Raw genomic sequence first — 20,481 nt, 5'->3', positions numbered from 1 at the left:
GGGGGGAAGGAGTGAATCTATTCTGGGCAGAATTCTTGGTCAAGGTTGAATGGTCTAGCAGAGAAAACTTGGCTGAATTGACTGGAATATAGGGCTGCAATTTTTTTTTTTTTTTGGGTGGGGGTGGGGTGTGTGGTGGTGAGGTTACTGGGCTATCCAAACTCGATGGGACTATGGTCATCGGTGCAAAAGAGAGATAGGGAGAAAGGTCTCCGGAACAGATGTACAAATTGTTCCTTCCAAAGGATTTTTCAACTCAAATTCCCAAGATTTTGGTATTTCCTACGGGTTCAGATGATCTTCTGAATGTGATATATGAATATAGAAACAAATACAAAAAAATTGGAAAAGACATTTAAAAGGGATAAAAATTGAAATAGAGAACAAATTGAGTAGTTATTATTAAATATGAAGGATTTCTAGTAATTTTGATATTTAATGTTTTCTTGTACTCCATTAGAGCCATGTCAAAAAATTGTATAATATCTAACTCTATTTCTTGCTTATGGTGGTTGCCTTCATGACATTTCGTCAAACGATTGACCATTTAACTCTGTCTGTGAATGGGAATGCATTGAATCTCTATAGTCAGGATGCAACAGAGGCTGGAGTGAACCTGAACTGGGTTAATCTCTTACTGCTACTATCATTGTGAGTGTGAAATAGCTTAATTATGTTATAAACTAATATAAGCATAATAAATTTTTTAGTCAAAAAATACTAATATAAATGGTAATAATAGTACTTCTAATAAATGAATGGAATGTTACAATCTATTAAAAATCAAAATAACTTGAGAAGTACATAATGGTGGTAAAGTAATAATTCCCCCCCCCCCCCAACCCCAAATGTGAACTTATGTTTCTGGTCTTGAAGTCTCTTTTTTCACATTCTCTGCTGATTGCTAAACTCTGATATGTTTTGATTCACAATGGACATACCTATGTGGGCCTCTCCATCTAGAGGGGCCCTCTTGATTATTCTTGTTCTAGTGACTGTAAACCTTTCATTGCACCTGGTTTTGTTCCAATGGGAATTTTTAGATAGTTTCCATTACTTCAATGTAGTTGTTAATAGAAAGAATGGGTAACTGATCACACAAGTCCCCTATTTATAATATAAAATCATGATAGAGTCATGACTATCATGATAGAGTCATGGTAGGAGTACAACATCAAAATATAGTCTTTACAATTATACCTCCCATCCAGCCGCCCCACTCTAATGAGGGTCGGTGGAGGGGGGAAAACCCCAATGTGCCCCTGCGGCACACTAATCTTTATTCTAACACTTCCCCTCAAGTTGGTGCATAGATGTCACACATGCCCAACTTGACTAAACTAGGATGAAACAACTTTCCAACCAGTCCTTTAGTAAACACATCAGCTAGTTGATCACCAGACTTTACAAAAGGAACGGAAATCAAACCAGCATCCAACTTCTCTTTGATGAAGTGCCTATCAATCTCCACTTGATTGGTTCGATAATGCTGTATTGGATTATTTGTAATATTGATAGTAGCCTTGTTATCACAGTAAATCATCATAAGAAGATGAACAGGTACACCAATAGCATCCAAAAGTGTATGCAACCATAGTAACTCACAAATCCCATGTGCTATGACACGAAATTCTGCTTAAACACTAGATCTAGCTACCACATTCTGCTTCTTGCTGCTTTAAGTGACAATATTCCCTCTTACAAAAGTACAATAACTAGAGATATACTTTTTGTCAGGTGAGCTAGCCCAATCAGCATCTGTATAAGCTTTAACTCAGAGGTGATCATGAGGAGATAAGAGGATCCCTTTTCCTGCAGCTGACTTCAAGTATCGTAAGATATGCATAATAGCTTCCATATGAGAGGAATATGGATCATGCATAAATTGATTGACCAAACTTATAGCCACAACAATGTTAGGTCGTGTATGTGATAGATATATCAGTTTTCCTACCAACTGTTGGTAGCGGCCTTTGTGAACTGGTTCACCATCCTTTTCCTTGAGCTGGCTACTAGCTTCCATAGGAATATCAGAAGGATGACAACCCAATATACCTGTCTCGAACAACAGATGAAGGATGTACTTCCTTTGAGAGAAAAATATGCCTTTTGAGGACCTGGCAACTTCAATTCCAAGAAAGTACCTTAACTTTCCAAGATCCTTTTATCTCAAATTCTTTACCTAGAAAACCCTTGAGATGATCAATTTCAGTGCTATCATTTCTTGTTACCACGATGTCATCCACATAGACAATGAGTACATTAACTTTTTCACCAGACCTTTTTATGAACATTGTGTGGTCAGTATTACTCTACTTATAACCCATAGATGTCATAGCCTTGTGAAATCTTTCAAACCACGCTCTAGGTGATTGCTTCAAACCATAAAGAGCACATTTCAACTTACAGACCTTGCCTTGAGTTCTTATGCTAGAGAAACTTAGTGGAATTTCCATATAAACTTCCTCATCGAAATCTTCATGGAGGAAAGCTTTCTTTACATCAAGTTCCCATCCTAGGTTCATAGTACATGAGAGTAACACTCCCACAGAGGTCAACTTAGCAACTGGTGCAAATGTCTTCTGATAGTCGATTCCATAAGTCTGAGTAAACCCTTTAGCCACAAGCCTTGCCTTGTATCTATCAACAAAACCATCGATCTTCTGTTTTATCACAAACACCCACTTATGGCCAATAGGTCTCTTTCCAGTTGGAAGAGTCACAAATTCCCATATAGCATTCCTTTTTAAGGCATCCATTTCTTCCTCCATTGCAGCCTTCCATTTTTCTTTTTACGAGAGCTTCCTGGCAATTCTTAGGGATATAAGTAGATGAAAGAGAAGACACAAAAGCACGATAGGAGGGAGAAAATGAATCATATGAAACATGAGATATAGGGAGTTGAGTATAGGTCTTAATGCCTTTTTTTAGGGCAATAGGTTGATCAGAAGGAGACATTATACCTGAAGTATGAGGCTCAGTCGGTTCTGGATCCAGGGCTGACGAAGGGATGTGTAAAGGTGTTGTAGTAGTGGTGATGGTCTGAAGTTGCTTATTTCTGGTGTGTCCCCTACTATAAACTTGAAGAATGGAGTCTTCAATTTGACTATGGAATTCACCAATAGTCCTCTGAACTTGAGTCATCTCCCCCTGTGTTGGAACAATAGGAGTCATCTCCCCCTGAGTTGGAATAATATGTTCTGCCCCTTCACTATCTTGTGGAGCATAAGGATCCTAAGGTGATGATGGTGGGTATACTGGTGGAGCAAGTAGATTCAGAGTCATCTCTTCTTCATTAGTTACTCCAGACTTCCCTTGAAGAGGTGACAATGAATAATAACCAACATATTCATGAAACACAACATCCATTGTTACTATTGTATGCCGGGTAGGAGGATGGTAACACTTGTATCCTTTTTGTGTAGGAGAGTAACCCAGAAAGATACATTTCATACTTCGAGGTTCCAAATTTCCTTGTGAATGATGATCCCTAGCATAGCAGACATACCCAAAAGTTTTTAGAGGAACCATGAAGGATGTAGTCCCTTGAAGAAGCTCAACAGGAGTTCGAGAGTTGAGGACACAAGTTGGCATATGATTGATTAGGTGGGTTGTTGTGGGGACAACATCACTCCAATACTGAGACGGAACCTATTTAGCAAACATCATGGCTCGGGCAATATCCAGCAAGTGCCTATTCTTACGTTCAACCACCCCATTTTGAGCAGGAGTGTCAACATAGATTGTTTGATGAAGACTCCCGTGATCAGCTAGGTATTTTTGAAACTGACCCTCCATATACTCTTTTCCATTATCTGTACTCAGAATTTTCAAAGTTGCATTGAACTGAGTCTGAATCATTTTATGGAACCGCTAAAAACAACTGAACACTTCACTTTTGTGCTGTATCACATAAATCCAAGTAGTTTTAGAGTGACACTCAATAAAGGACACAAATCACCTTTTCCTAGAAATAGATGTCTGACGAGATGGACCCCATACATCAGAGTGAACTAAATGAAAAATAGAAGAGCTTCTTTTGTTTAAAGGTAAATAATTGGAACGAGTCTGTTTAGCCAAAGTATAGGCCTCACAAAAGAGTTCATTCCTAGTGCTTGATTTATCTAAATGCAGAAATAAAAGAGATAAGGTCCTAGTTGGTGGGTGTCCCAAATGACAGTGCCATTGAGTCAATTCAGAAGAAGCAGAGTGTAGCTGATGAGGTGTTGTTGATGATGTAGCAGTAGGGAGACAACCATCATCAAGCAAATAAAGACCACCCTGCACCTTACCACACATCAAATTGTCTTACCCGTTTCCAGATCTTGAAAAATGCAATGGGAAGAAAAAAATGTTACTTTACAGTTTAGGTCCTTAGTAAGACTACTAATGGATAGCAAATTAGTAGTAAAATTAGGGATATGTAAAACTGAAGACAGAGGTATAGAAGGAGAACACTTAATAGAACCCTTTCCGGAGACAGATGATAGGGTGCCATCTAATACCCTAATTTTATCTCTGCCTGAGGTGGGTGAATACTGGTGAAATAAACTGGAGGAACCAATCATGTGATCAATCGTACCAGAGTCAATCATCCAGGGAGTGGAGACGACTGATGCACAATAATCACTAAATAAAATACTTGAGGGAGCAAAATTGGACCTGAAGGGACTGAATTGGCAGAAGTTGAAGAATCGGAAGCCTTAAGCATACGTCTGAAAGCCTGGAGTTCCTCTTGGGAGAGTCCAATATCAGCTGTAGGGAAAGTGTCCACAGTCTCAGCCTAATGGGTTTTAGTTTTGGATCGACCCTGAGCACGCTTTGCCTCAAAATCAACAGGTTTTCCATGGAGCTTCCAACAATTGGCTTTGGTATGGTATGGTTTGTGGCAGTATTCACATTTAACAATCTCCTTAGTAGAATCACCAGTTCAATTTGCTCCTTCAGAGGTAATAGTGGATCCAGTCTGTAGAGCTGATTTTTCAGTAGGAGTATGTAGTATCGAGATACGACGATATTCCTCCGTATAAACCATAGCAAAGGACTGTTCCAGAGTAGGGAAGGGAGATTTGCTAAGTATCTAAACACGAATCTGATCATACTCGACATTTAAACTTGCTAAGAAATCATATACCCTAATTTTGTCCACATGTTTGGTGTAAGCAGTACTGTCTTCAGCATTTTTGAGATGATAATCTACATAATGGTCCTGTTCATACCATAGAGCTCGAAGTTCTGCATAATATTTGGACACAGAGAGTTCCTGCTGGGTAGTGGTATAAACCTTCTTGCGAAGTTCAAATACCTGAGCATCATTCCCTCGTTGCTCATAAGTTTCCTTGGCAGTCGCCCAAATCTGAGAAATAGTATCTAATAGCAAAAATCCTTGAGAAATAGATGATGAATAGAACCAATCAAGTAAGATATTACCAAGGAGTCATTAGTGGCCCATTTATCTTGAGGAATACCCTCATCAGAGGGTTTCTTCAATATCCCTATAATGTGTCCAGTGAGACCTCTACTAGCAATGGTAAGATATGTAGATCTGGACTAGACGAGATAATTAGTTCCGTCCAATTTCACATAGGTAATCCCAAAAGGCATGTAGTTATTGCGACTTTGTCCATTAGACCTAGAGGTCACAGCAGTTACTTTAGACATGACTGAACTAGTAAAAAAATGACAATGAGAAAGAGAAATACCAGAACTTCAAAAATCAACCATCAGAAAGCGTCTATACTTGGATCGAATTGCCCAGTAAGGGCAGTGAGGTACTCCAAATAATATTAGGCTTGATGAAGAACTGTTGATAAGCAAATTAGGGTTTTGGGAGAAAACTGTAATTATCAAAGAAGATGGGAGATTTGATACAGAGACTTGGCAGATGGGGCCACAAGTCTGGTCGATCTCCTCTGTGATGGTGATGATGATCTCCTAAAAAATTCAACCAATTCTGAGGAGAGAAGGTGAAGGTCTGTTGAGAAACTGAACACCTAGATCAGAAATTAGCCTATGATACCATGTTAACAGAAAGAATGGGAGAATGCTTGTGTGTTTTTAACTGATCACACAAGTCCCCTATTTATAATACAAAATCATGATAGAGTCATGGTAGAAGTACAACAGAAAAATAAAGTATTTACAATTATACCCCCATCCAGCCGCCCCACTCTAATTAGGTCGGTGGAGGGGGGAAAACCCCAATGTGCTCCTGTGGCACACTAATCCTTATTCTAACAGTAGATTTCGAATAAGGTTGTGCATAGGATTAGATGTAGAATTGCCCACTCGGCAACCATGGACCAGCTTTTCTAGGATGTTCCTCACAGCCTCCTATGTAGTGGATGGGAGCTGATTATTGGCTCTATACCTCATGTGGAGAGGGTTGTGACTGCATGGTCTCCTCTTTTGGTTAGATGGTCGAAGTTGAATTGATAGGGTGATGGGGTGCTCTTTGGGAATCTGGATCCTCCTGGAGCGGGGAATCATTAGTGTTCCAGCAGAAGTGTGCTAGGAGTTTGTTCGGGGAGGGGATTCTTCACTAGCTGAGCATGTGTCCATGTTTCGTTCTTTGTTGGCTTGCAGTTTGCACTAGGGGAGGGTTTCCCAGACATTCTAGTGGAAGGGGACTTGGTGAATGTTATTGGGTGCCTGTGGAGAGGCATTAGATGCTTGGACTCATCAATCGTTTCTATCAAGACAAAATCACCAAATGGCATGACAGATTTTCTTGCTAAACGGGGGGTTTGTTCTACTATGGATGTGTTTGGGGTCTAGTGTTCCTCTTTCTTTTTTTTTTTTTTTTTTTTTTCTCCTTCCCCTATTTCATTCCGCTAGCCTAGTGTTTCTCTTTTTGTAGCATTGTGTTCTGGCAAGTATTTATTGTTTCTTTGTTTGGTCTTGGGAGGCTTAGCCTGCTGCTTTGCTGGGTTATATCATTGTTTCATTTTATTGGTGCAAGCAGTTGTTCATAGGAAAAGAGAATAAAAAGCTTCATTATTATTCTGGTTCAAGTTTTGTATTCAACTTCAACAGGAATTTTGAGAAAGAAATGTTTTCACCGAGAGGAATTCCTGGGGAGAGGCTGGATCACGAGGTAAAACATTTCCTGGTCTTGAGCTATAGTTTAAGAGGTAAATTCACAGATTTTGAGCTGTATTCTAAATTTCTAATTATTTATGTGTTGTAACATAGTTTTCATGGGTATTATAATTGGAAAAAGCTCTGTTGGAGAAATTGATTTTAAATTCTCATGGAGTGTCCTTCATTTGCTTTCAATGCTGATTATGTTTAACTTTTACTGATATTTATGGAAGTATTAAATTTGGATTTTGGAGGCTTCCAACAACTTGATAAGTTGAAATGTGTGGCTTTTGTACCATAGACCTATATCCAAGTTTGGGAGATCCATAAAGTGCTGGTGGCAGTCCAATGGACTGAAATTGACCTTTGGGTAGTTATATTATAGGCTAGGCCTTCTATTTCCTTGGGTTTTATTATAATGAGCTTAATTTATAAGCCCATAAAATGGGGATAAAGTTAGTACACATGATTAGTAGTTAAGTTGAGTGTTCGATTTAGATTAGAATACCTAATAGCTAGATAGAGTTCTCTTATGAGTCAAATTAGGAATTTTAGTTCTTTATATATATGTAATACCCCCATCAATTAGAGATGATTTGATTAAAATATATGAGCTTTTTTTTTTTTTTTTTTTTTTTAATTTATTTATTTATTTTTTAAAGAGTTTTAGTGCTTTTAAGCAGTGCATACAGGATTGATATCCCAAATGTATTTTGTTCTCTTGTCTTGTCTTCTCCTCTCTTCTTCCTCATAAGAAGATCGATCTTTTTGAGGCAAAGGATGTCATGAGTACAATCTTGATTTTTAATGGCTTTTATGTTTTGGTGATTACATTATATTTTTGTGTGTGAAAAATCTATTATGCTCTTCCAATTGCTTTAATGAGTATATAGTTTCCAAGCATTGTGAAGCGTGTCCTTGAGCCCAAGCATCAAATTAGAAGATATCATGCTATTCAAGATTCTGTGTCATGGAGTGGTGGAGCCTAAACTTGAAGATCAAGTCAAGCCATCTATGAGGTGATGCAGATATAGATGCACTAGATTGGTTAGACCGTTAGACCAACATGACTGACTTTGGAAGCCAAGAGCCAAGAAGAACTGGTCCAACAAGGGTTAGAAGTAATTAATTAGTAGTTTACTTATTTCTTTTATTTCACAAAGCAGGAATGTAGGAGTGAGTTAGTCGGTTTGCAATTTGTTTCCAAATTTGAGTTTATTCCTTGTTAGAGTAGGTTTCTATTTTTGAGATGTTTTCTCCTATATATATGTAACTGATGAACAGTAGAAGAGATTGAAGAATTTGAATACAGAAATTGAATCAGTTGTGCTCTGCGAGAGTGTGTGCTCCCCCTTCTCCCTCCCGCTACTCTGATTAGTGATTACTTAACTTCCGTAACCAGCCCTCCATCATGAGGATCCAGGCAACTTGGATCAAGAATGGAAGATATATTTTAGTTTGCTTCAATGTAATCATTGGTGTTGGTTTTCATCTTGTATTTATCTAGATGATCCTTGGATATAATTATCCCGTGTGCAAAGGCTCAGCTTATCACCTATGGACTTGAAATGGAAAACCTAGGATAAGTGGTTCATAGTGTAGGTTGACTAAGTCAATCTGGACCTAAATGGTTGACATACATCATGAACCTTGACTTAGTCCTTTTGGTATCCTGAATGGACCTTATATTGGTTCAATTGGCATGGTATCGGAATCTATGGGAGAATATGTCCAAGTGATATGATTTAAAAGTGATAAAGGCCATTGACAGCATTGGTGGTTGATTGATCGGCCAACCGACTCTGAATGGAGCGATCCACCGGTGCGCATCTTAGCGGTCTATTGGTTGGTACATGGTCTGTTGGTTACTGAGAGCACCTATAAATTGGCAGACGTTGATTCGACCGACCAGTTCATCCATTGGTGGAATTCGAACTTTTGAAGAGGTGTTCTTCGCAGTCTACAAGGAGTGGCTAACCGCCTCTATTTAGTAGTTGATCGGAATTCAAAAAATTAGATCCATTGGGAGACACAATAGCTAGTGTTTTTTTTTTTTTTTTTTTTTTTTTTTTTTTTCAATTATGGGAATTGGCAGTTTCAAAAAGATAAGAGGAAAAAAATTAGGAAACTCTGTTGAACTAAAACTTGAAAACTCCATTGCCTATGTGCTTCAACTTGCATATTTGACGAGCTATTGGGTGAAGAGGCTGAGAGCTACAACTTGCAAATCAAATCCACCATTGGGCATGAGCACTGAGCAAAGGTGATCAATATATGAACTACAACTTACAAATTTGCTTGTAAAAGAGGTAACTTGTGTTTTGACCTTTGAGCCATTATGTATCACTTTCATAGTGATTGTGTGGTGAAGGTTATTGAGGCCCTGATCTAGTGTGAGGGCATTTCTCCTACCATGCAAGGAGAGTGGTGATATCAGGGATATCTGTGTGTGTTGTTTTTCCTACCCTACAAGGAGAGTGTGTTGATCTCGGGGAGATCATTGTGTGGGTGTTTCTTGTATTCTGCAAGGAGATTCTGATAATGAAGTTCCAAAACGGTAAGGGCTTTAGGAGTGGACCTAGGATGTCATTGAGGTCGTGCCGAACCACTATAAATATGTGTGTGCACTCTCTCTTCTTTCCCTATCTATATTTTTTTTATTGTGTATGTTCTTAACTAATGAATCGTTGGTGAGATTTTGTGAATAGATTTTAAATTGGGTTATGATTCCGCATTACCCAATTCACCCCCCTCTTGGGTTGCCTACATGTTCTTATATATCTCGCATATTTTTCCTCCCCTTCCATCGGTCTGATTTCTTCCTTTAATAATGCAGTTTTTTTCTTTGTCTCAGATCTGATTATAATTTGATAATTGAGCCTGCTTGCATCTGAGATCCAGATTTTGGATTTTCATATTGCACTATTTGGTATCAGATCCAAACTTGACCATGGATACCTATGTTTTCAAGACCAGAGTGTGCTTGCCCTATGAAAAACTTGTAATTTTTTTCATTGATGAAGGGAATAGTGAATTTCTTCTTGCAGTTTGTGATGGAGATATTTTTCAAAGACTAAAATTGAATATGTAGATGATGTTTTCGTTGAATTTTCAATTTCTCCGTAGTTTAATGGTGCTTATTGCGAGGTGTTTGATTCTTCGAAACGCATCATCAGAGTTAGTTGACAATGGTTTGAAGCTTGACATGGTGTTCTTGATCTAACTTATGTATATTGATGCCCTCCCATTTACTAGACAATTTTGTTTTGAAAGGTTTGCAATGAGATAACTCTTTAAGTGGTCAAAACAACACCCATAATGCATCCACATGAAGAGTCAAAAGGCTTAATGCAAGAAGAAAACCACTCTGATGTGGGACAACAAATAATATTCAGGGGAACCAAGATGATTATTAAGGGTGAAGTAACAATAAACTCCACTGGTACGGAGGATGTTTAGCATATTGAATCTGTTATTCCCCACATATTTCAAGACGCGGATGCAACATCGAAGCCATTGATTTTGGATTTTGTTTTGACTAACAAGGAACTACAAGCACCAATTAAACTAATCTTATTCCTACCATTCTATTAACCTCGAGGGCGAGTTTTTCTCAAATACCAGGGGTGTTGATGCAGTTGCATTAGGCATTAATCCCGTATAGATGCCTATATCCAAGCTTGAGAGACCAATAAGGTGCTGGTGGCAGTCCAATGGGCCGAAATTGACCTTTGGTGTAGTTATATTATAGGTTGGGCCTTTTATTTTCTTGGATTTCATTGTAATGGGCCTAATTTATGCCCCCATAAAGTGGGGATAAGGTTCGTACATGGGATTAGTTATTAAGTTGAGTATTTGAGTTAGATTAGAATACCTAATAGCTTGATAGAGTTTTGTTTTGAGTTTATTTACTTTATTGAGTGTATTAGAGTGATTACTGATTAGGATTTAGGAGTCCTTTTATGAGTTAAATTCTGCATTTTATAAGGTCATTATATATGTAATGCACTCCCATCAATTAGAGATGATCTGAGTAAAGAATGTGGCTTTTTTTTGGGGGGGGGGGTGCTATTGAGCAGTGCATATGAGATTGGTATCCCAAGTGTAGTTTTCTTCTCTTCTTCCACCCATGAAGATCAATCTCATATCTTTTTCCTTCCATTCCATTGATGATTGATCTGATTTCTGCCCTTAGCAATGCAGTTGTTTCCTTTATCACTGATCTGATTACAATTTGAACATTGGGCCTAATTGCAGCTGAGATCCATAATCTGGATTTTCTGATTGCATTAGTTACTCATCCTCACCTAATTACATGTGGATCTATACCTAATTGCTGATTAGGTGGTGTAGCAGAAGAGATAAATCCCTGCTGAGATGGACGTACTAAATTAATGGGTATAATAAGTTCCGTAAGCCGTTCCACGATTGCACCAAATGTGATTAAACTCATAAAGTTAGCAACCATTTACTTCATATTGGTGTGCAGAATACCAGAATCACACTCAAATTTGTCTACCTTACTTTGAGACTTCAACACAAGAACGAGGTCTAATCTGATTGGTTTTGTTATGAAATTTCCATTATGTGTAGTATTTATCAATTATTTGGTGGTTTCAACGTCAGTTATACATTCTTTTGATAATTAATAATGTGGGATGCCCTTTTCTTCACTTTCCAATTCTTGCTCAAGTGTTTTTCTGCTTCAGAATCCGTGTAAATCTTTTCTTAATGCATGGGCTACCTTATCTCTGCTACTCATAAGTCTTACAAGCATAGGGTGTAATTCAGGATTCATCAGCTGATACTGGGAAGGAGAATGCATCTGTTGTGGATTCATCAATGACTGAATCCAAACATGACTTGGAGAATTTTAATGATCCAGGTAATGAATGAATCATGTTACCTTGCATTTTTAATCTATGTCACATTTTCTTTTGAATTTTGTGAGATAGGATATCTCGAATTAGTCATTTCCAACTCCCTAACTTAGATAGGTTTTGCATGGTTCTTGTCATTGAGCTGACTGGCAGTTGGTAGTTCCAACTGCATTAATGCATATGAAATTACAGTACCTATTAGGAATTTTTATGGTACTGTAATTTGTACTTATTTGGTGCTGTATCTGATGTAAGTTTGTTAGGTTTTTTAATCATTAATGCATCATGGAAACAACAGACGTAAACCCGCCGGGGGTCTTTTCGGTTAAATGCTGTGAATTGCAAAGGTTGGTGAAATTTCAGGAGATTCTTTCTGCACAATACCAGAATTGAGCTAGTGTAGACATACCCCTTGCATGGACTTAAACAAAGTATAAATTGTTTGTATTATCTTACTGTCTTTCCTTGAATTCAATGCTTTTATGCTTTCTTCTGGCAGTGAACTTCGGGATTTGATGTTCTTGTTGGTAATAAATATGAATATAGTTGCAGGTGCTTTGCTCATATGGATGGGCACATATTTAATTTTCTGTCTCTAAAATATTCATATTCTTGCAAGTGTCTGCTCAACAATCCCTTTACTAGTGGTTTCAATAAAGAGGAGTTTTAATCCACATCACTGAGTATTGACCTTTGTACTTGTGAATTGTGATGTAGTACTAAGTTGGGAATTTTCTTCTCAGGTTCGAACTACATGGAGAATGAGGTGTGCTATCCCTGTCGAACAGAAGAGCAAATTCATTCTCCCAGCCAAGTAGAAAATTCTACTGCAATGAAAGATGGAAGACCTTATACAACTAGATACTTCATCATTAAAAGTTTGAACCATCACAATATCCAACTATCAATTGAGAAAGGAATTTGGGCCACTCAGGTCATGAATGAACCAATCTTGGAAGCAGCCTATCGTGTAAGATCTTATTTCGTTTAGTGTTACGTACTAAATTTCCAACCCTGATTCTTCACAGGAAAGCTTATGGTTGTCTTGCAGAGCTCTGACAGAGTTATTCTAATATTTAGTGTCAACATGAGCGGTTTCTTCCAAGGGTATGCCCAGATGATGTCTTCTGTTGGCTGGAGGCGAGACAGTGTCTGGAGTAATGCCAGTGGTGGAAGTAATCCATGGGGGCGCACTTTTAAAGTTAAATGGTTGCGATTAAATAACTTGGCTTTTCAAAAGACTCTTCATCTCAAGAATCCACTAAATGACTACAAGCCTGTCAAAATTAGCAGAGACTGCCAGGTGTACCTTGTATCAAGTGATTTTTGCATTAAAACATCAAAGAGTCTTTTGACCATCTGACCTGTAATTCGCATACTTTTTCCAGGAGTTATCTCAAGAAATCGGTGAAGCTCTTTGTGAGCTCATCGATGGAAATATTGATACAGATGGGAATCTGAAAAGGTACAAGTATGAAGTATAGCTTCTTCAATGGATGTTAAGCCATATTTATACCCCTTCCATTCTCTTAATCTTCTTTCTGTTGATCCTCTGCATGACTGGACTCAGGACCAATTTTACTAGGGATGAATTGTTTATAAAAAGACCTTGTTTGGAATCTCCACTTCCCCTTCAAGATGAATTTTTTCATATTGCGCCATGTAATATGCCATGGACCAGGACACCTTTGGCTTATCCTTCCGTGCTCTACCAACACATCTCAGAAGGCGAAGCAAGTAATTTCCATTTTGCACATGGAAGATCTCCTAGGGGATTTCTTCCAAATAATCCCCCTACCAATTTTGAGGCATCAAAAAGTTCACTGAAGAAATCTTCATGTGATCATGGGAATCACAATAACAAACCAGGGAATATGGATATGTCTTTTCAGCTGAATAGTGGGGGTCTGTCTACAAAAAGAAGCCATCTTGTTGATTCCCTATCTGAGGATGATTTTCTTGAAATGGTACCCATATCCTTAACTTCTTTTTTACTGTTTCTTTCTTCTCTTTAAATATAGCTTTGATTTTTTAAACTATTGGCAACTCATGGGATGTGATCGTTACTGTTGAAGTGATCAGTCAATATCTGTTTGCAGTTATATGAACTTGTTAAATTAGTTCTGAAATTTTATCAAAGATGCATACATTTTAGTGACTAATTGATGCAGTGCAAAGCCATTTCAAAACGGCCCCTAATTAATGTTGGTTTAAGTTATAACCAGCCTGCCAAGCCCCTTTTCTGGTCATCAACTTAAGTCACAGTCAGGCCCATTCTTGGGCCCCATTATTGGTTATACTCGAGCCCATTTTCAATCTTATGTTCTGCTCCTATGTAGCCATCGTCCAGCAGCTGGAGATGGAAATTTTTTTGACAGATTTTGTGGACCCACTGAAGACAGCTTGTTGGACTGAAGATCTTATGGTGGAATTATCTTTTAGTAGTTGCTATTACCGTAGTTCCTATTTTTATGTAGTAGCTACTTCTTAGTCAGGTCATAACTAAGCTGTAGTAGTTTCACTTTTGATTACTTTCTATTTTCCATGTTAGCTTTGGATCCTTTCTAGGAGGACTCTATTGTAGTGTTTCCTCGGCAGCCAAGTACCCTCCACGCACAGATGGTTTCCATTTTTTGTATCCTGGCCATTGGCTGTTATAAATAAAGGAAAATGGGAAGCTACCCCACAATTTTGATGCTTGAGAAAACTGTTCTTAATGCAAGTGTGTGCTGCTGTGGTGATTAAGCTATTGTCCTAACTGGTAAAGCATAGGATTGGGACTGGTGGTGAAGCCCTGGTCATATTTCCCTTCCTTTACCGTTATGCCGAAATTCCAGCAAGCATATACATCAAACCGTGGTCTACCTTGGGTGACTTCTGATCTATATTTTGTGTTTTCATATATCTATCATTGCTATTATTCCTCAGTTAATATTCTGCAGGATTCCTTCAAGTGTACTGTCTTGCGATTTTCTGTGTGCCTATTCTGAGTTGCAGAAATTCAGTCTTCCTCCAGTCCAGCCCTCGGATGGACTTCAACTTTTGATATGTTAGTCCCCTCCTTTCCTACCTTCAACTAGAACTTGGTGGGTATCCAGCCAACCGATTGTGAGTTACAGCTCTTCTCCATGAGTTACTAATTCTGGTTTCCTTAGTTTCTAATTACTGGTCTTGCTTGTTTCTCTTAATCTAACTGTTTAATTGTGGAGAATGATTGATTATCATTGACTACTACTTTATTTATAATAAGTGAATAAGAGGTACAAGTACAAGTTAGAATATAAGGATGGAAAGAGAACAAGAGAACGAGAGAGTGGAAGGTTGGAGAAGAAGAAGAAGAAGATCTACCACACCTATATTACTTCACTAATAAGATGCAAGGAATTACATACACCTCCCTAGGAAGGTAAAGGTAAAAAAAAGAACATACAATATGAGACAAGAAGATAATAAACTTGTTCCTAAAGTATCCTTATTAAATAAACTCTGACACTCCCCTCAAGTTGGAGAATAAATGTAATGCATTCCCAACTTGCATAAAAGGGTACTGAAAAGGTGAGAGATGAGCCCTTTGGTGAAGATATCTGTCAATTGATCATCTATCTTCATAAAAAGGGTGAAATATAGCCAGAGTCTATATTCTCCTTGATGAAGTGCTGGTCCACTTTAATGTGCTTTGTCTTGTCATGTTACACCGGATTGTGAGCAATGTTTATAGTTGCCTTGTTATCTTAGTTGAGCCGTATAGGTCCTTCAATGTCAAACCCCAACTCCTGGACCAATCGTCTCAACCACATGAGTTCACAAGCTCTAAGAACCATTGCCCTAAGTTTTGCCTCTGCACTTGATCTAGCCACAACAGACTGTTTTTTGCTCCCCCTTGTGACAAAATTGCCACCCACAAATGTGCAATAGCCCAATGTAGACTACCTGTCTAAGATGGATCCTACCCAATCGGCATCTGTCTTCTATCCTCAAGTGGTTGTGCTTGGCATAAAATATTCATTTCCCTAGAGAGGACTTCAAGGATGCGAGGATGCAATATACAACATCCAAGTGCCCACTCTTGGGAGCATGCATCAACTGGCTCACCACTCCCACGACATTACTAATGTCCGGGCAAGTCAAAGATAGATAAATAAACTTTCCCGCTAGTCTATGATATTTCCGTGCATCAACAAGGGAAGGACTACAACCTTCTCCTAGCCTAGGATTATGCTCAAAAGGAGAATTTGCAGGTTTGCAACCCAACATCCCTGTTCCTTTCAAGAAATTGCACAAACTCTCTTTGGTATATGGTTATTCCCTTCATAGACCTTGACACTTCAATTCTAAAAAAATTCTTCAGGGGTCCCAGATCTTTGATTTCAATCTATTTGGCTAAGTAGGTCTTCAGCCTAGCTATATCAGCCTTGTCATCTCTAGTCACCACAATATCATTAACATAGACAATTAGAGCTGTAATAGTTACCTTGTGGGAAAATAAGGTGTGGTCAGCTTGACTCTAGGAATACCCATTCTTCATAATAGCTTGCCTGAACCTCTCTAACCGAGCCTTTGGGGACTGTTTGAGACCATATAATGCATTCTTGAGGAGCCACTTCTCTTCAGCTGAAGGGAACTTGAAGCCAGGTGGAGGCTACATGTACACTTCCTCTTCTAAGTAACCATGGAGGGAAGTATTCCTCACATCCAATTGATACAAGGGTCAATCTTTATTAGCCGCCAATGATAAGGGAACCTTTATTAAATTATGCTTAGCCACAAGAGCAAATGTCTGTTGATAGTCAATCTCATACACTTGATTGTTTAATTTTGGCCATCGACCTTGCGTTGTACCTCTCAACAACACTATTTGATTGGTAGTTGATTGTGTAGCCCAGGGAAGATCAACTAGTTTCCAAGTACAATTTTTCTCAAATGCCATCATTTTTTCAGACATGACTTGCTTCCACTTTGGATCAAACATGACCTCAGTGATATTCTTGGGAATGGAAACAGAGGAGAGGCCAATAGTAAAGCAACACATGTATGAGAAAGAGCATCATGGAAAACAAACTGGGTAATAGAATTAGTGCAAGCTCTCTTTTCCTTTCTTACAACAATAGGAAGGTCTAATTCAAAAGGAAGAGAAGGAATGTTATCTTACTGAGGAAGGTGGATCTCAGGATGTGGATCCGAAGAGGACCCTTGGCAGGTTTTCTTTCCCCTTCTTTTGTACACAAGTAACTCATATTCATTACCAAAATCACCACTTGAATGATGACCAATATCAACAATATCCATCTCAAAGTGTTTCCCAATATCAAGCATAAAAGGGGGAATAGACAAGGGTGGAAGAAGGGATGGCATCAATAGCCTCCACACTCCCTCTGAAGAGGATACTGGTTACAATAAGAAGGTGACATATTTGGAGAGAAGCCGCCGATGGGAAGAAGGGTGATAGCACTTATAACCAAGGGTAGAGTACATAATAACTATATTAGAACTGTGGTGGGAGTAGCTCCAATTCATGATAAGCTTAGAGAGAGTTGTTTGACATAACATGACTATGTCCAATGGAGACCTTTGTATGCCTCAGTACGCAGGACTAACTCAGATAAAGGGAACCAAAAGAGCCATGGCAGGCCTAACATAATTATAGGAGAAGTGGTGAAGAATGACATGCTTAGCTTAGGCCTCGTATCTTGTATAACTTCGAATAGAGCTGATTGGAAAGCAAGGATCCATGTGGCGGACCCCATTCAGTTGATAAGGCTATGTTTTTGTTGTTTAGCCTATAACTTGTGCTAGATGGAAAGGAATATTACATTGATGAATTCATGAATAACTGGTTTAATTGTTGAAAACAATTGAAATAATGACATACCAGAATTTTTTGAGAGTATAAATATCAACATATGGCTAACATGTGGTGTCTTACTGTTGATTTTTGGGGAATTGTGACTTGTGTCTCATTGACACCAGCCCTTCTCTATTTATAATGAAATAAGTATGAGTACAAGTACATCACTTTCCTTAAGGACAATTCTACCCTTATACCCATATTACAACACTCCCCTCAAGTTGGTGCATGGATATCACACATGCTCAACTTGCACAAAATATAATGAAACACTTTACTACTAAGACCTTGCTCTGGCTTCTCCTTGATAAAATGCATGTCAATCTCCACATGCTTCGTAGATCATGCAGAATTGGGTTATGTGCAATGCTAATGAGTAATGGCTGATTAATTATCACAATATAGCATCATAGGCAATTGAACGACACGCCCAAATCCTAAAATAGCCCCTGGAGCCAAAGTAACGGCATAGAGTACCAAGTCATATGTTGAGTACCTTCTCTTTGCATCATTCTACTTTTCACTATAGAAGGCAATCAGATGGCCCTCTTGCATAGCCACTCCTCCTATCCCAACATGGGATGCATCAGTAGCCACTTCAAACATGAGATCAATGTTAGGTAGTCTAAGCACTGGTGCTTCTGTCATCTTGTGTTTGATCAAGTTGAATGCTTTGGTGGTAGATGGGGTCCATTGGAATGATGCTTTTCCTCCTTTCGTCCACTCTATGATAGGTGCTACAATAGCATTGAAATTCCGTATGAACCGTCTATAGAATGAGGCAAGACCGTGGAAACTACGAACCTCTGTCAAGGTCTTAGGAATAGGCCAATCAACTACGCTCTTCACCTTCTTTGAATCAGCTTCTATACCTTGGGAAGACACAATAAAGCCAAGAAATACAACCTTGGGCAGCATAAAGGAACACTTCTTCAAGTTGATATGGAGCTTCTCTTCCCGTAGCACCCTCATCACACGCCTCAAGTGTTCAAGGTGCTCATCTTGTGCCTTGCTATAAATTAATAAATCATCAAAGTATACCAAAAGAAACCTGCCAAAAAGGGGCGCAACACGAGTCATTACTCTCATAAAGGTACTAGGTGCATTGGTAAGGGCAAAGGGCATGACCTTTCATTTGTACAACCCTTTGTCTTGAAAGTTGTCTTCCATTCATCCCCAGGACGGATTTGTATTTGATGATATCACTACGTAGATCAATCTTTGAAAAGATAGTGGCTCCTGTCAACATGTTTAACATATCATTCAAACGGGGAATAGGAAATCCATACTTTACCGTGATTTTGTTGATGGCACAGCTGTCGATGCACATACTCCATGATTCGTCCTTCTTATGTGTCAGTAGGGCTGGTACGGCACACAGACTCATGCTCTCTACGAGAAATCCCTTTCGTAATAGTTTGTCCACTTGTCTATTGAGCTCAGCATGCTCTGTAGGACTGAGACAATAAGTGGGCAAATTTGGGTGCCTAGATCAGTGTTGTATGTCCCTTATAGGTGGTAGCTCATCAGGTAATTCAACAGGCACAAAATCTGAAAAATCAGCAAGCAAATCTTTGATTGGTGGGGGATGTGTTGCCTCTTTCACCAGTTCAGCCTCTTTAGTAACTAGAGCTAAGATCAGCTCGGTTTCTTCACTTGTAGCGAAGAACTTTCGATGGGGCAGCACACAACTTCTTGTCCAACGTGTGTTTCTTGTTGGTGTTGGCTTTATATGGTGGCTTCTTTGGTTCAATAGTTCCATTGGAAGAGGTCTTTTCTATGTTCTTCAAGACATGTTGCCTTCGTACTTGGGCAGCCCTTAATTTTGCCTTCACTTGAGGTATGTTGAGTGGATTTAGTGTGAGTGGCTTGCCTTTATGATCAAAGAAGCATTGGTTCTTAGTACCACCAACTAGAACGTTGTCTTAGAGCCAAAGTTCTTCCAAGTAGCACATTAGTGAGAATCATTGGGATGATATCACAGCACACATTTTCTTCATAATCTGAAACCTTCAGTGATACAGAACATCGTTGATTTACAGCCATGGTGTTGTTGTCTAGAAGTGATACCTTGTATGGTTGTGGATGGGGTTCAATTTTGAGATTTCCTTCAATAACAAAAGCTTGAGATACTACATTCACACAACTCCCGCTGTCCACAATCACTTGAGCTTTGTGGGGTCCACTAGACATCAATGTGTGGAAGATATTGTGTCTCCTCCAATCTTCTCCTTTTGCTTCAGCCACTAGGATTCTTGCAACTACACTAATGGAAGCGTATGGATCATCATCTTCTTGTGCATATTCATCTTCTTATTCATCTCCCATTCCTTCAATGGCTACATTTATAGTCCAATCATCATTTTGAGGCTCATGGATTTGCATGTCTGGGTTGGACTCAATAGCATTGATGATGAAATTGGATCTTCCACGTTTAGGGCAGAATTTTGCAACGTGTCCAGTTCCACCACAACCATAACACGTCAAGGATACTGACACTTTTGCAACCATAGGACCAATGATTAAAGTATCGGTATCGGTCACCGTATCGGTCGGCCAAAATTAAGATACGTATCGGAGAGTATCGTATCGTATCGGAGATACACTAAGATACGCTAAAGATACACACATAAATGGATAGGAAACATTTTTTTAAACACTTTTGCATAAAGA

The 20,481-nt window shown here is 38.8% G+C and overlaps 1 protein-coding gene across 8 annotated transcripts in view; it reads left to right on the top strand.

The window, feature by feature from the left end:
• Nucleotides 1-20,481, top strand: part of LOC122085927 (YTH domain-containing protein 1) — a 30,292-nt gene that overhangs the window by 893 nt on the left and 8,918 nt on the right. For 2 of the 8 annotated variants that reach the window (XM_042654546.1, XM_042654552.1), the window contains exons 2-7: nucleotides 7,036-7,096; nucleotides 11,875-11,968; nucleotides 12,707-12,933; nucleotides 13,015-13,266; nucleotides 13,352-13,428; nucleotides 13,534-13,930. In XM_042654546.1, coding sequence (XP_042510480.1) covers nucleotides 7,052-7,096; nucleotides 11,875-11,968; nucleotides 12,707-12,933; nucleotides 13,015-13,266; nucleotides 13,352-13,428; nucleotides 13,534-13,930 — 1,092 coding nt within the window. In that variant the 5' untranslated portion in view covers nucleotides 7,036-7,051. Of the gene's footprint in view, nucleotides 1-588; nucleotides 652-1,737; nucleotides 1,834-7,021; nucleotides 7,134-11,874; nucleotides 11,969-12,706; nucleotides 12,934-13,014; nucleotides 13,267-13,351; nucleotides 13,429-13,533; nucleotides 13,931-14,905; nucleotides 15,072-20,481 lie in introns of those variants that run through there. The other 6 variants (XR_006142274.1, XM_042654548.1, XM_042654547.1 and 3 more) reach the window with 6 other exon arrangements.

The sequence above is a fragment of the Macadamia integrifolia genome, chromosome 8 (assembly GCF_013358625.1).
Source record: "Macadamia integrifolia cultivar HAES 741 chromosome 8, SCU_Mint_v3, whole genome shotgun sequence".
Taxonomy (NCBI): domain Eukaryota; kingdom Viridiplantae; phylum Streptophyta; class Magnoliopsida; order Proteales; family Proteaceae; genus Macadamia; species Macadamia integrifolia.
Note: the sequence above shows the minus strand (reverse complement) of the source record. Positions and strands in the feature narration are given on the sequence as shown.